Source organism: Aplidium turbinatum, chromosome 1 (genome assembly GCF_918807975.1).
Source record: "Aplidium turbinatum chromosome 1, kaAplTurb1.1, whole genome shotgun sequence".
NCBI lineage: Eukaryota > Metazoa > Chordata > Ascidiacea > Aplousobranchia > Polyclinidae > Aplidium > Aplidium turbinatum.
In genome coordinates this window covers 18,755,373-18,771,958 of record NC_137472.1, presented here as the reverse complement: position 1 = coordinate 18,771,958, position 16,586 = coordinate 18,755,373, and the positions used below count along the sequence as shown (strand labels likewise).

At 36.2% G+C, this 16,586-nt stretch overlaps 1 protein-coding gene across 2 annotated transcripts in view; it reads right to left on the bottom strand.

The window, feature by feature from the left end:
• The window catches only part of LOC145768948 (netrin receptor UNC5C-like), a 37,201-nt gene extending 21,276 nt beyond the window's left edge, over positions 1-15,925 (bottom strand). For both annotated transcript variants that reach the window (XM_082580552.1, XM_082580558.1), the window contains exon 1: positions 15,773-15,925. In XM_082580552.1, coding sequence (XP_082436678.1) covers positions 15,773-15,875 — 103 coding nt within the window. In that variant the 5' untranslated portion in view covers positions 15,876-15,925. The remainder of the gene's footprint in view (positions 1-15,772) is intronic.
• Between the last annotated feature and the right edge of the window lie 661 nt (positions 15,926-16,586).

The window sequence follows — 16,586 nt, the reverse complement described above, 5'->3', positions numbered from 1 at the left end:
TTTTTATATGAAAAAAAAGGACTTGGGAGCATCAAGTTCGGTAAAGGTTGCCATTGAGAATATCTAATCTATTACAAATAAGAAGCTTAAGAATTTAAGACATGTATTCAATTTAGGTTACTTTGTTTGTCTCAAATTGTTGGATTTATCTAAAGTGATTTCGCCAAAGCAGGAAATTTCACATGCAGGCTATGGTTTGCTGTTTAGCTGTGAAGGCAATGAATGGCACATTTTTCACGCAGACACAATTTAGTACACAATGCATTGCATTTGCAAATATTCAAAGTGGTCGAAAAATCACCATAGGAAACGAATTTTTTCGTTTAATTCGAACATAAACGCAGATGCGGGAAAAGGAAACAGCATTCCATGTAGTTCTGGTAGGCATCTGAATGAAATTATATTTTGAAAGAAGATTATCCTCAGGATCTTGATCATATCATTTTAAAACTGACAGATTTTGAGAGAACAAAATTATTTCCTGTTTATTAACTGGGCTTGATAAAAGCCAGAAGAATTGCTCACAAGCTTAAGCTGAGTGATTACCTAAACCAACTTTTAAGAGGTTGATACGGGACGAAAATTACTAAGAAAACTTTAGGCGCCTCTGAAAGTAATCATGTAAGAGACCAAATCATCCCCTGTTTGATCTTGATGATAATTTGCTACCATTTTGTCTGTTTACTGCTGACGCAGAATTACTCAAGCATGTCCTTTAGTCAGTTTTAACTGGAGGCTCGCAAAAGTGAAGGATCGAATCTGCGACGAATTGGTCACACACACAACAATGCAACTCATTTTGATAGCAAAGGATCGAATTTTTCTGCATTAACCCAACGTTCTACAACGGTGGATTGATGTAAAAAATAAACGAACTTTTACCTCATCATTTGTTATTACAATGTCATGAAAAGGTTAAGTGGCGTTTTAAAACAAAAAACACTTTTTTTAGTCTGTTAAAAATGTCGATCTGTTATCTGTTACCAAATATTAACAATTGCAATTACACGGTTTGATTGTTTGCTGAGATAAATATCGGAAAACACGCCTTTGACAAAACCCCACAAATCGTAAGTCCATGACCGCAGGAGACTTGCAGAGCGTGGTGCAGTGGAAGTACATAATATCCAGTTAAAACGGTCACTAGAGAATTTGTCTGTAACCGCTAAGTAAGATGGGATCAAAAACTGTCAGTCAATCTTGTCGCTAAGCCAAGCCTGTGATCTCACAGGAGCCTGATAGACGTAAGCTTTCAATAGACGCTCTGACATTTCCCATGGGCAACTTTACAAGTTGCTTATTTTTTTACAAAACTTAGACGTTACACGATGATAGATCGATGCAAAAAGCAGGTGGCGTGTAAATGATTCAGAAATTTCAATCTGCGACCAAAGCAACTCCATTTTTAAATAAATATGTTTGCTTTTTGTAGCGACCTAAAATCTATTTGTTCAGCAATTTGTAAGTACACAAATAAGCGTGCTAAAAATCATCATGCTCTACTGAAAATGAAATGACGTAATCACCAATAAACCCCTGGTCGACTGCCACGTTCACGTGCATTGAAGGCGCACAAGTAGTATTATGCCAGCCATCGTTTGATTTTCATTTTTTGCAATATCATGTTATTATTTGAAGATATTCGAGAGTTTAAGTAAGGTTCAACGTTAACAAAGTGCAGTTGTTACGACAACTTTTCACATTGCTTTATTTAGACTGAATCATCAGAACAACGCAAAAAAAGTATTTTATAATTTTACACCTTATTGACATTACACGCACTGTCAGTGAAAAAACAACAAAAATACTTTTTTTTGCGTTGTTCTGATGATTGCAGACTAGGCTATCACAAGATCTTGAAAACAATAAGCAGCTTTATTTCCGACATTTGTCAGTCAGCACGATGGACTTTACACGTAAAAACTTCTGTACCTTGATAAGCCAGCCCCCGTAATAAAGTCAGTGGTGTTGACTGACAAAATGTCGGATAGTTATTATTTTTTTAATTTTGTGATAGCCTAGTCTGCAGTCGTCAGAAGAACTCAAAAAAAAGTTACAATCCAACGCCTGCTGAACAGTCTCGGTTTGCATATGCACGTCGTTCATTTGTAATGATTGGTGACTTCTACGTACTTAAGTAATATTAATCTTGAGATTCTGCATTTCCTAATTGCATCTATAAACCATTTTCAAAATAACTAATCAAGCTGCTATGCGAACGAAGTAAATGTACAGTAGACAAATATTTCGCTGTTGTTTACCGGTTTACGTCCCATAGATTGCCATGTATTGGTGCTGTTATTTTATGTCATATTTAAAATATTGAATCGGAAGGTAAAAATAGTGGTTAAAAAAACATATTTCAAAATGTTTCTTTCCCGTTTCAAAATAAGTGGTTTGAGTAAAGTTTTTCATTAAATTGTTTTGGAAATTCAAGCAATTCGAATAAACATAAAAAAGGGGGTGATTTGCTGACTGGGTAACGTTTTCTTCGCTTTCTGAACATGAAATAAACGCATAGAAGTAGTAAAACTTTGCTCTTATGTGAAACTATGATACAGCTTTTGGTGTCACAATTATATACTGTATGGTGTAAAACAAGTTTAAATAATTTCTCCCAAATTACACAATGAGCATGATCTCAGCCATTTAACTTTTGCAGAGATTAAATCATTGTAAAAATAATGAATTTTGCCAGCTAGAAACCTATTTTATCATGAATTATGGATAAGCTTACCAGAAAACAAACCAGCTTCTACTAAACTTTAAACACATGTTATTGACAAAAGTCCTATCACTTGTTGTAATCTAATAGCTTGTAACATTGTTCTGCAGAACTGGCAAACACAATGATAAGAAAGAAACCGCTAATGGCAAAGGTCGCTTTGTGCAGGAAAAAGTTTTTCTCAGAAAATTGATTTGATACTAAGAGAGTTTCACATGCATGTCTCTAAGCTTCAACAACATTCTTGCGTTTTGTTGATGAAAAAGTAACAGAAGAATGGATGCATGGCGACACAAGCATAGAGGAATACAACAAGCTGCAAATGCTGATTTGACAAAATGCCGTTCCCAGGCCTCTCAAAGTACCAAAGACTTCACATTGTTTTTGGGTCAATCTGTTGTAAAACAATGTTGTAGCACCGTAAAAAAAATAAACATTCTTGAAAAGATGCCCAAAAACGTCTGTTACCAACGCGTGTATAGATGTCAATATTCTTGTTGCTTTTACCTCCAGAACAAGCTATAAGTGCGACCACCTACGAAGATAACCCCATAAAACGACAGTGAAGAAAATAGCGGTGAAATTACTTAAAATGTCAGTTAGTTTCTTGAAGAAAAAGCTACAGAAAAAAACCTGAAGAAATTTGGCTACCAACCTGAAAAAAGATTTTCTGATTTTTCTCATATGCTTGATGCCGGTTAAGTTTCTTTGCGTGTAGTCTTAGGTTGGACCTTCTGAATAAATGATGGGTAGCCACCTCTATTTTTCTCTGTGCAGCACTGCAGCATGTACATGATGATTGAGAAGTGTTTGCACTGGAGCCTAAACACTTCAAGTCGACCATGACATGACAAACCGGCATATGAGTGGCATGTTGCTTGCCTAACCCCGTTGATTGTTTTGTGCTACATATGGCTAATTACAGAACGTATCAATGTTCAAGCAAGTTATGACGCAAAATAGGTCTGTTACCATTATGCAAAACTTGAAAACCGTATGAAACGTTTAACCCAGTTACAAAAACAAAGGCATAGAAATACTGGTTGATTTCCTGGCATGTTTTCATTTTCTGCAAAAGTTAAAAATCAGGAAATTGGGCATTGTTCTAAAACTTGTAAGTGGCTCAGATGAATGTGGCGCCGTAAATGAACCTAGGCTATAATTAATACTGATTACAGCCCTCCGCCGCTATGAGTAACCAACCATCATTAGCTTCAGTGTAAGACGTTTCATAAGCTGATTAACTTATCCCCACTAATTTTTGAACAATTACATCATATTTTCGTACGCGCACAAAACATATTCGTATAGATAACAGCTGAGTTTTGGTCAAACTCATGTTCTAATGTTGAACAAACCACAAAGCTCTAAGGCTCATATTAAGTCTTATTGACTCGGTGGGAGGTGTCGGATATCACGCACAAGGGCAACATTATCCAAAAATTTAGGAAAGTCAAAAACAGCTTGACCCTTCAACTTTGTCAACATATTTTTCAATTCGTGCATTAGTTCAGTGTTGTTACAAAAATAGAATAATTTGACTTGCAGAATTGTTAGCATACTTGGTAAAAACTTCACAATTACTTGAGTTTTGACTTTTGAACCTAATAGATGCATGCCAACTATTGCGTGGAAAAGCACAGAATGAAATGCCATTATGAAAGCTAACGTTATGTGGGGGGTTGTGATAGCCTACAGTATATTTTTAGGGTGAGTTTTAATTGAGGATTTAATGTGACATTAATGCTTTGTAGATATATTATTTCATGATGAACCTATTTGAATAACGTAACATTTGTTTTCGTAAACTTATATCTGTTTGAAAGTGAAAGTGCAGACTCGACCACCACTCACCCTATCCAGGGCTACGGCTTTTCGCACTCCCTCAGTGGACGCGCAGTCGCGCACTGTATGTTTTCGTTTTCTTTATATACGTTTTGTTTTGCATCCGAACAAAAATAAATGACTGACTGTGCATTGTAGCATCTTTACTGCCGCTAGCAAAGATTAATAAAAATGCACAGATTGCCGCAATGACGTGCTATCTGTATACCACTCAGAAAAATATGTACAAATAGTTGGAACACGATCCTAAACAAGCACTCTTCCTAAATCCTTGTTTGTTTTTAGTGTAGGGATGAACTACAGGGTCAGGTCATAAGGTCCTAGCCACAAAATGAAGACGTTGAATGGACGTAAAAAAGGACTGATTTGTAGCTTGGAAGAACATCAGATGGGCTCCATCTCCACATGCTTACCGTAATTAGTGCCATCACAAATTGCAATTACACGCTTGTTCGAACTAACAACGCAGGAGCGTGTAGCAGCTGACGGGACAAGCTGATAAGAGTGCTGGAAATGAAGTTGAATCATAACACAGCTCCTATAGCCATTGTACATCCTATAAGAAGGGTGTCAGCAGGGCCATTGAGAAGATAATTTGGGCCCGGTACTAATGAGATCACCAGCCCTCAAAGACACTTCTAAGAAAAATGCTGTATATTTAAAGAATACCCGGTGATTTCTTCATGTTACCGAGTAAATGTTTCCTTGGAAATGTTACGGACCACTAAAATTATCTCAGACATGGGTCCAAAAGTACCCCTTTGTCAACGCTATTAGGTGTCAATAAAGAAAAGTGAAAGAAAGCTATTGTGGCTTTTTAAAATATTATTCTGACAACTTTAGAAGCTAAACATTAAACAAATCCTTTACAATTACATTTAAGGTGGATTATTTTATTCAATATACACCAAAAACGCTTTGCACATATTTCAAGACGTAATATGAAACTTAACTTTACACCACTTCCTGCTTTCATACAGGTTTCAAAATTAATACAATAAATCTACTTTTTTTCTTTTTTTTTGCTGTTCAGACTAGCCTATATGCTACGGTAGATCTAATATATATCAATAAATTGGGAAAAAACAGTGCCATAAAAAGTGAAGAGAATAATCGTAAATAAAATAAAGAATATATTTTGCAAAAAGGCAAATAAATCGATTTTTAGAAGTTTTAGCGAAAATTTAATGAATATTACACCTTGATTCATGGTTAAATTTCCCTTAAAAAAAACTGAAAATATATCACGTTTGAGAGAGATCGAATTGTCTGAAAAAAATCGATTTATTTTTCAAAGCGAAGAATTTTTCAATCATGTGCATACCGGTACCCATTATTTGCATTAATATAAGTTCTTTAATTTCAATTTTTTTCAGCTGCGTCATAGTAAAATTCGATTGAAACCAACGTTCTACCAAAATTGATTTTCGTCACAAGCGGCCATTTTAAATACGGGTTAACCTACACACATGGTCTTGGCTTGAGACTGATGTGCAGGAAACTTCATCACACTACACTGTGATAAACCGACTAGAAAACCAAATGTAGGCGGTGAACAGGGTGACTCCTCTCCACACATCAAACCAGCTAGTTAGAAACGTACGCTGTGTCATGTTTTAGTTTGCTTATGTTTTTATCGTTTTTTGTTGCCTTGCTCTTGAACGGTGTTTCTGCTGTCCACTGACCAACCTTTATTGTGATATAATGCATTTGCATAGGTGTGTTTTGTTTATATGGGGCCCGGGAATACTATTAGTACAGCGCCTAAAATGATTCTCTCAACGGCTCTGGTCTCCGGCCTACAACACCAGTGTAAATTCATCACCATCATCATCGGGTTTTGTTTTTTAACATGCAGGTTTATCGGGGCATTTCTACGCTCGTAGCGGTAGGCCTCACTCCAGATGACTAACTAGCTACAAATTGAACAAATGCAAAGAAACAAGTACACAAACCACGATCCATGCACAACAACGGCTAATACGTTCATCAATGTTCGGTATGCTGCTTAACATAACAGTTGAGATCCATTAAGAAAAGGTTATCCCTAAAATATATATACAGCTCACATTTATCAAAAGACTAAACCAAACAAATAATGATAACTATCTCCGAGACTACAACGATCCATTAAGGGAAATTTCACAGTAAACAACGTGTGTTTTTGGTTCTATCTAATGCTTCTTTACGTTGAAACAATGTAAATGAATTCTGATTTTTCTATGGTCACTTCATTTGTCATACGCCTACCACAAAAGAAGTGAAAGGTATCATCTTGAAATATTTGCTGTAATTTTAAGTTAATTTTTGTAAAAAATAATATTTTTGTGTGGCAAAAAACGTTTTTCGATCAACCACAAAAAAAGCTCTCACAGCATTCTGGGATCATGTCATACTGGGATTTATTTAAGTATTTTCTTTCAGAGGGATTAGTCTTGAGTCGTACTCGATGATATGGTCAGTTGGGAAAAGTAACTCATGAAACAAAATCTGATTTTTTGAATCAGGCTGATGATGTTAGACGTTTTAAAAACCAGCAATGTAAAAACTAACAGTCGTTAGTCGGAAGGAGACTTTGCCGAGAAGAATAGTCTCAATCGTTCATATTACATAAGATCGAAGCAATTTTCTTGCAAACACACAGCGCTTTGCTATAAAGAAAAACAAACAAACACTTGAATTACGAAAATCTTCTATGAGAAGCAAAGCTTTGCTACACTTAGCCATACCAGTTCATTTTTACTCAAAATACAACACCTACTTCAATTTCCTAAGCCTTAAAAAATAAATTCAAAACCGTTGGAAATAAAACGACACTCTAATACTCTGTTTAACTTGCCTTAAAAAAATCTTTTCCAAACACTTGTTGTTTTAGTCTGGGTTGTGTTTCTAAAAAGGCATGTTGCAAAATAAGCACAACAACAAGAAACATACTCAGCGGATGTGGAAAGGATCGCCTTTTCATTTCGGGTATTCGGGGGGTTATTTGGGTATTTAACAACAAAATACTGATAAAAGCGATCGAGCAGTAGTTTTAATTTTCTGTTGTCTTTAATTCAAATCGTTTTATACCACCACTGTGACCCAAGGTGGCAATTGTAGAATGCTACAAGTTTTTGATAAAATGAAAAGTAATCGCCCAATGCAACCCACGTTCTGAGATGAGGTACCTGATATTTTTTTATTGATTGCAGTTGAGCTCAAACTAAAGAACGCTGTGTCAAAGGATATTTGTGATAATTTAACATACACAAACACAAGGCCATTGACAACTGCCCAACTTTTAAGGTCAACGTTTTCTCGTACACGCCCCTTGAATTGTCACTGCTTCCATTTCATGCCTGCACGAACCTCCGCAGTGTGGTGAAGTTATCCCGATCAGAAATTATGTCATTTCAAACCAGTTTTGAATGGTCATCACAAATGACACGGTCAGCTTAAAAATTAGTGCGCAGCTAACAATACTCCGACTTGTGGGCAAAGCCAGCGCCAGTTCTTCAGTCGCTTGCAGCTTCAAGGTTATCTGGGCGCATTTCATGCTGTCCAACTACAGTACTAACTCCAAGTCTCCAACGCAATGATATTCAAACTCAACTACACTTGTGCTTTTTTTTTTTCTTTTTATGGATAACAATACAGTAAGCTACTACTAAGTTTTCAAATAAATCATGATTTTCGATTATAACAGTTGACGTAATTGAATCGTTAAGATTAGTTGTAAATACGCTTATTGAAATAGAGGTGAAAATTTAAGTTAATTTCAACATGTCTTTGTTTCAAGGTATTTGTCACTTTACATTTTGTGCCAACCATATTTGGCTGGTGTGCATTTCTGTTTAAAACGTGATTGATGACATCTGTACGACGTAAAAATAGTTTTCTTTTGCAAATTAGCAGAAGCAGTTTCCCTGTGAGCAAACCAGTTATTGTTTTTTTACATTGATTCAACAAACCCATTCAACAAACCCGTTTATTTTATATAAATTTGACATCTGTAGACATGAATTGAAAAAGACTGATTTACTGCTTGAGTTAGAAACGAACCTTTGACAGTTTATGTAAAATTAACGATTTGTGTCATCGATTATACGAGCCACATAGCTAAGGCGGTGTAAAAACAAGAATATTCAATTGACTGGAAAGCTCACCAAGCCCCATTGCTATTCAAAGCAAAAAGTCAAACGGGAAACACATGAAATTGACCGTAACAATTATGACCTCAAATTTAGCAAACGTTCGCCAAAAAGCAGCCTAATTGTTGCGGCCAGTTTGCAAGATTGGTCCTTTTTATGCTGATGCAATGTTGAATCAATGTAAAAAGGACCAATTTTGCCAGCTTAATGCAAATGCTACAACCTGAGATCGAGATAATTGGACTGCTATCCCACTAAAGCAAAAACGCTGTTTTTAACCCGTGTTGGTTAAAGCGATGGTTAAAGGCTGCTGGGGCGTAACCTGTTTTTAAAACTACATGGGCCATGTAAAGATCTTACGCTTGAGTGGTAATGAGTATTGTTTGAATTAAAAGTGAAAAAAATATCTGTTTTAGTTGAGAAGATTTTAGACAAGCTAAAAGTAAAAAAAACAAAAATCACCGCAAAAATAATGCATCGGGACTCATGTTATCAACCTCTTCTTGGTGAGTCCCGGAAACTGAGCAACATCAGGCTAATGGCATCAGATGGAGAAGATGCATCGATGCTGCACCTGGTTTCGGTGTCAACCAATTCCAGTCTAAGTGAGTAATAAAGAACAGAAAGTTTTTTGAACGATGTTTATCTTTGGTAGGAGAACGGACAAGAACTTGAAAGGACTCATATTACATACGAGGTGGTCTTCTGGTCATCCACAATTAAAACCATAAGACTTTGAGTCGTCAAAATAACAAAAGTTTGAAACTTTATTGTCAAATTTTAGATGGAAGTTATCTTTAGATAAATATCGACCACTAAAGTAAACAGATCAAGATGGAATATGGTCTATAACTCCGTGTGGTGATTACAAATTACTTACGTGTAAACCAGTGCGTAATTTTCAGTGACATACTTGTCAAAAGTAGACAAACATTATGAGCACGTTACTTTAAAACAACAAACAATCTTACGATCAATGACCACGAAAACTATTACTCAATCAAAAAAAACAATCGTTTGTAGTAATTTTGCTTTTGCGCAACAAAAACCCACTAAAATCTTCTCTGGGAAAACCAGCCAGTTGGGCTCCAGTATTGCGTCACGGAAAGTTAGTGACTCTTGTTCGGAAGTTCTAACTGAATTGGTAAACTTATTAATGTTTACAGTGATTTAACGTCCAGATACTTTGAATCAATTTCAACCGATTTTGAGCATCCATGTACTGAGAGCGGTTTGGTGAAAATGTTATGATAAGCAACGAAACCAAAACACCACTGATTGGCTTAGAATTGGCTGCCACTCAGTCTTAATGAGTGATCAGGAGGCTGAGACAATGAAGCAGAAATTATCGCGATCTCAGTTCAAAAAGTTTGCTTTTGCATAGCAGGAAAACGATGTTCATCCATTTTGGAGACCTTTATTCCTTCGTTGATAGTTAATCTTGTTAACCGTGGCAGTTGTCATGTCACAAACATGTTTAAAACTGAAAACAATTTTTAAAACCGAAAAAAATTAAATTAGGCTGCGTTTAAAGTTGCACCAAAGAGACGGTAAAAACATTTAGCAGACTAGGTCAGTTAATTAAAAGAAAACTACAACCTTCCAAGAGAACTGACTTCGGTGTAGGCTGCTATGAACAGACGATCGACAACAAAGCGTTGAATAACATCATTTCAAGTGTAAAGAAAACAAAAAAAAATTTAAAAGTTTTCGAAGCAGTGCTTTGTCCTAGATAGAAAAAAAATATAAAAAACGTAGAAATAACAACTGTAATAAATTCGCTCTGGTTTTATTGTGGTTTCAGTTTGGTTTTGAAAATATTAGTTAATTTATTGAAGATACTTGGCAGGGAAATTTATAATTACAGTATCCCAATCATTTAATAAAACAATACTGCTTGTAGTGATGCAAGCCGCGCCGCGTACGCGGCCACTTTTGACTTTTTCGCCGCGTGCCGCGCCGCGTGGAAGGTTGAAATGACAAAGCCGCGCCGCGCCGCTTGCCGCATAAACTTTCAAGAAATTAAACTTTTGTAATCGTAAACTTTCAACTTTAAAAAAAAATCAGTTATGAAACTTCAAATTTAAATTGGAAACACGGATCAGTTTTTTTTCCTTCGGAAACCCTAAGCTGGAAAGCTATGCAAATGCAAATTGCAAATGGCTTGCAGTTGACAGAGTTTTGGGGTTGGCTTGTCAGGGAAGCTGTACGAATGTTTTTGGTTAATAGCCTAGCTGATAAGCCCACCTCCCAGTTACCAGGCTATAGGCCTAGCGCAACTACCGCATTAGTTACTATAACAGTTAGCCCAGTGAGTTCAGGCTATAAGTTTTACTCTTGTGTGTGTACTGTGTAGTTCATATAGCCACTGACATTAAAATTGCATTATTGCTTACAAAAAGTGTTCAAAAGTCCTGATAATAGATCCAGGAACATTCTATTTGTCTTAGTTTGTATTATGTCTTAGAACTTAGATGCATTGCTGATAAGAGACTATGCTCTGGTTAGCCTAGCCAATTAGTGCATAACTGTACTGGTAGGTTACCGTACCGTACCAGTGATATGCCATGGGTGCTTTTTGCTACAATTGACTTTCTAAAAAAATAACGCATTAAAATATTTTTTAAAGTTTTTGTAATTTGCAGTGTGCAGTGCAGTGTCAAAGTTCCAGATAAATTGCGGTGTGCGGTGCGGTGCGCGGATAGATGAGTCAGTTGCGGTGCGGTGTGCGGATAACAATTTTGGGTTCGCTGCATCTCTAACTGCTTGCACGTTCTTTGTGACGTTTATAAAATCTTCTCGCAGCTTCCGGAAAACACATCATCGTGAGCAGAACAACTTAGCGTCACTGAATCAGCCAAGACTAGTTCAATTGGGCTTAGAAGAATAATTTAAAATGAAACAACACTTTCACTAAAAATATTTTTCAAAGTTAACTGTTACAACTTGTGCGGTTACTTTCAAGAAAAAAAATAAATTAGGAACAAAAAATATACGCTTTTCACTTTTAACCTAGTACCCACTTATCGCAAATAGCCTACAAGTGTAGCCTGCGTTGTGGATTACCAAAACATATTAGAAAAGTGAATGGCTCCTGAAATTCATGAGTGAAATTTGCGAACCATAGCCGATGCGATTCAAAAGTACTTTGATATCTAGGATTTGAATAGATGGTCTATGAACCGATACCATACGGTCGTGTTATTCAGGATAATTTGATGTTAAAGTAACGCAAAAACAGTTACTTCAACGTTAGTGATTGTCCATGGATATGTTAAAATTGTTTTGTTAATTTTGGCTTCTTATGAAAGGAGAAAACCGAAATCAAGTTTTTGTTGATTTCGTTTGTTTAACGGGCCATTAGAAAACAAAATGTACAGTAAAGTACTGACGTACGTTTAATACTTCCCACGTTGATTAAGGTAAAACGAGTAGATGTTATCAAAAGATTAGTCTAAAAGTTTTGCATAATGCACTGGCGCCATGCCGTCGTTGCAACACCAGACCTGAGGAGGGATCATAACATAAACAAATGAGTCAAACTATTGAGTCTAAATCACTGGAAATAGCTCCTAAATGCCTTTGTGGACTGTGGAGTGTGGAGGGCTTCAAAACATTTAAATTTTTCTGATTGAACTTTCTATTACAAAACTGACATAGTCTGACTACATTAGCTGTACCTAAACTCAAAGCGGGAAATCAAAGGCATATAGGCCTATTTGGTTTTACAAATGAACCCAGTCAATCCCAAAGTTAATTCGGCAAGCCTGTAGGCTACTGTATGTCCATTTAGCCAGATCATGCGATTATATTAATGTTGTGCTCTTAAAAAACACTTTGGCAATATGATAGAGGTTTGGTAGAAAGTTTAGATTGTGGTACCACAAAATGTAAGCAGCACAACCAGATTTAACATTATTTTAGGCACATAAATATAAAGAAATACATTGAACGTTTTCGGCACTGCACTGAGCACTCATCGAAAAAAAAACAATCTAAGACAAAATAACACCAATTAGATTTTTTTAATTCGACCATAAACCCACTAAAACTACAAGCAAGCCTACCAGTGAACTAAAGAGCTCAACTTAACACAGGGGTGTCCAAAAGTTTTCCCAGGCAGGCCAGATTTGATATTGTGGAAGTGCTCGCGGTCCAACAGCTTCTGACAATCTTGTTTTGTGTAAAGAAAGATGTACATACAACAATATTGTAGGCTATATTTTAATGTCGTTCGGTTGTTTATGTTTGATATGATCTTTGAAAAGTGTAACTGCAAGTGTCGTTATCCTCTTAGAGTCCCTCCCGCATGAAAAATTCAGGACTAACTTTCGTTTCGTTTGTTGTATTTTCGCAACACGGGAAAGCTAAAACTTAAAATTAATCATCTATTTACCCTTGAAAAACTACTTGACAGTGACATAATCTACTCATGTCCGGGCTTACGTGCATGTACTGTGTACACCTTGGTGTAACTGTAATGTACCATACGCTTGACTAAAGAACACTGCAAGTGGTGCAGTTAACGCTCTGCTTTGCTAGCCAGCCATAGCCAAAAGCCTGTTCTGGCAATCGCATAATTAGGCTTAATTCAATTTCAAAGTTCAAGCAGTGCTGGCGCTTCAGCATGCCAGACCTGTCTGTTATCCTGCGTCAAAAACAACAATAAAAATCTGAAAACCAACGTAAAAATTATCAGTTCTTCAGTGTAACAAGAACAACTTTGAAACACTCTGGTGCCCTTTCATGCGTGACAACACAATCGTTCAAGAAAGTCTAGTTTACAAAACAAGCTGCTTTGACCACTAATTGCCCAAGGTGCATGAGCGTATGGCATGTTTCCCACACAACACATTGATGCCCTTGTAGCAGCATAGAGTAGGATTAGTATTTTTGGTGAAACAAGGCTGTCTTTGTTACTCCCGGCCAGTGTGAAAAATACTGTACTCCGATAGGATTAATGAGATTGAATGAGCTTGGTGTAATAGTAATTGTTCAGCTTTGCGCTGAAACCGCAAGTAAAACTCTCATTTTCTACATTCTATGAAACTCTTTTGTTGCAGAAGTTATGTTTGCACAACAAAAATAATGGCAAAATATATTTTTCAGAATACTTTTTTTTTACATTTTAAAGGGAATCCTTTAAAATTCTGCATAAAAGTGTTCAATTCGGTGACTATTTATCGGCAGGGGCTAAAGTGCACAGTAGCTTGTAGGGCTGTTGTAAGCTATGCAGTAGCACGGGATGGTATGTTTCAGGCCTGAAGTACGATTTACAAAATTATTGTCAAATGCATGGTGCAATGTTTAGGCTAGAGCTTCTACTTGTGAGTAGCCACATACAGATACCGTACCACCGATGATGGTGTTCTGGCCAGCGAGTTTTAGATTGTGATATCCTAGTTAAGTTTATATTTAACCTAAAAAAGCAAAACATTGCACTCTTTAATTTACCGCACCTTTAAGAACAAAGCGGTATTATTAAATTTCACTAATTCCTCTTCGCACTCAATTTGTACGTAATCTTCTTTTAGCTGGCTAAGATGTATCTTAGGTCATTTGAAGAACGTCTGTTACTTTCATGATAAATCGGTTATATTTTTCACCATGTTGCCAAATATTTAAAAAAATTCCAACCAAATTTCCACTAAAAACTCGTTTAAAACTAACCTAAACGTTTGAAACAAGCCACAAAGTAGCCCAAAATTGGAAAATTCGTGCAAAGTAAAGTGATTAAAAACAAAAGTTTTACGTTAATGGTATTTATTACATGAATGTGAATTCGAAATGAACTGAAACCAAACGAATCAATCATTCCACAACTGCTAATATAGCCTTGCTACTTAAAAATAAAAGTAGCCCAAATCCGCAAGAAAACTGAAAAACTGGCAACCCTGATTTTTCACTACGACAAAATCACAGCTTGCTTCATGTTTTTCATTAAAGCATATTTTTTCCCCTTAAGTAAAGGATGATCCCCATATAACTGCATCCTTCACACATGTTTCATACTTCAAGCTATTAAGGAGATCATATCAATAAAGAGAACAGATTAAAAAAGAAGTACAAAATTAAACAGTAACTTAATTGTTCGGTTGGCATTTAGAAACCGTGAGTTTCTTTTACAATAAGCAAAGAAAATTTTAATTTGAGTCCGGCAGGTAATTAAACTTGCAAAGAAAAAGATACTAATCCACAGTTGATATTGCAAAGGATTGACCGAACAACTTGTCTTTTTATTTATTTTTCGTTTTTTTTTTTTGTACTGACTATGCACTTAGTTTGGTAGTAAAATGTCTCATTTTTCCTTCATTTTGCACTGTTTCGTTTTATAAAAGTTTCTCTTATTTTGAACCGTCTTACACAGTGCAAAATTCTATTTGAATAAGCTGAAGATGCTATTATTATAGCGAAATCGATTCTTAAATGTCCCAGCGGTCCTCAAAGGGTTGTACAAATGCCAGCATTGACGAATGCATATTAGCAGTTTAGCCTACTAAAACGTTTTGTTTCGAAAATTACGACATTTGTACCAGGCCTTTGAAACCGTGGAGTGGGAGGGAGTTTGGCATGTCCGGAGTCGGAGTTGTTACAAACAAGGCCGACTTCGACTTGATGCAGAAACGATCAACAATAAAATATTGCTTTGCAATTTTAAACTGTTTGCAATATGATAAATAAAACCAAAACTCTATTACTTACACCACAACTTGAATGCACTAACTTTCATAAAAGCAATGATTACTCTTTTTAATATATCAAAAATAAAAAATAAAAACTTGCAACACTGAAGCCGGAGTCGGCCAGTTATAAATCGACGAGTGAGAGTCGTGTATTTTTCGCCCGACTCCATAACCCTAATTTGCACCAATCACTAGAAAATGGCCCCATTTCAGCAGCGACTGTTCTTGCACCAAACTCCAGTTTTGCTGTACCTCAATGAACGTTGTTTACTGCATTGTGCCACAATCGACAGATACGTGTGCTGAGCACCAACAAAAGCAATCAAAGTTTATCAATGAAAAAGCTATGAGTGTAAAGTAAATGGTAAGGTAAAAATCTTACATACCTTTTTGCAGTTCCGACTCCGTCGATTTAACCACCGAAAGCGTCAAAGCCAACATCAAACCGTATGAAAAGACGCTCAAAATATTTTGGTTGTTTTGCCGCATTACGAATGCTGGATTTCGGCAGAACTTGCTTGAGTTTCCGATGATGAACTATTGATAAGCAGCAATATTGCAGTTCGTTTCTATATCGAATTTACTAATTAACTTGTCACTACAATTGCCTGCAGAAAATTGTCAGATTACCAACAAATCCGCGATTTTAAAGTGAAGCCCACCACTCTTGCAATTAAATATAGGCTTTACTATTCGTCATTAACTAGCCTACCCAGCTCGATAAAACGTCAAAATTAACCTTCTAAATCTAAATCAACATGAAAACGGATTTCTAAAAATATGCAGTTCTACAGTCTAACTTTACTTTCAACCCTGTTTACTTTTCAATCTGACCTTATCTTAGGAAACATAAACGCAGCCGGCAAAAGTAAATCGAAAACTGCCTTAGTCAGTTTGTACGCAATGATGACTAAACAATGGCAGAAGAGAACGATTTATTTGGGCTTTGCGTAGAATGAAGCTTATCTTTGTCCGTTGTGGCGCTGTAATAAAGCTCACTTTCCTTATGCGGGTGGCAATAAGCGTTCTCTCTGGCTATTAAATGATCATATTGCAATGTAGCAAATTTGAATTGTTTAACCAAAAAACAATGCAAAATCACAACATTACAGGGAATAAAATGATCACAAGAAACAAAATTTTCTTTGTTTTGCAGTTGAAATCAAAGAATTCCTTTTCCGTTTGAGCAATGTTCTTTAT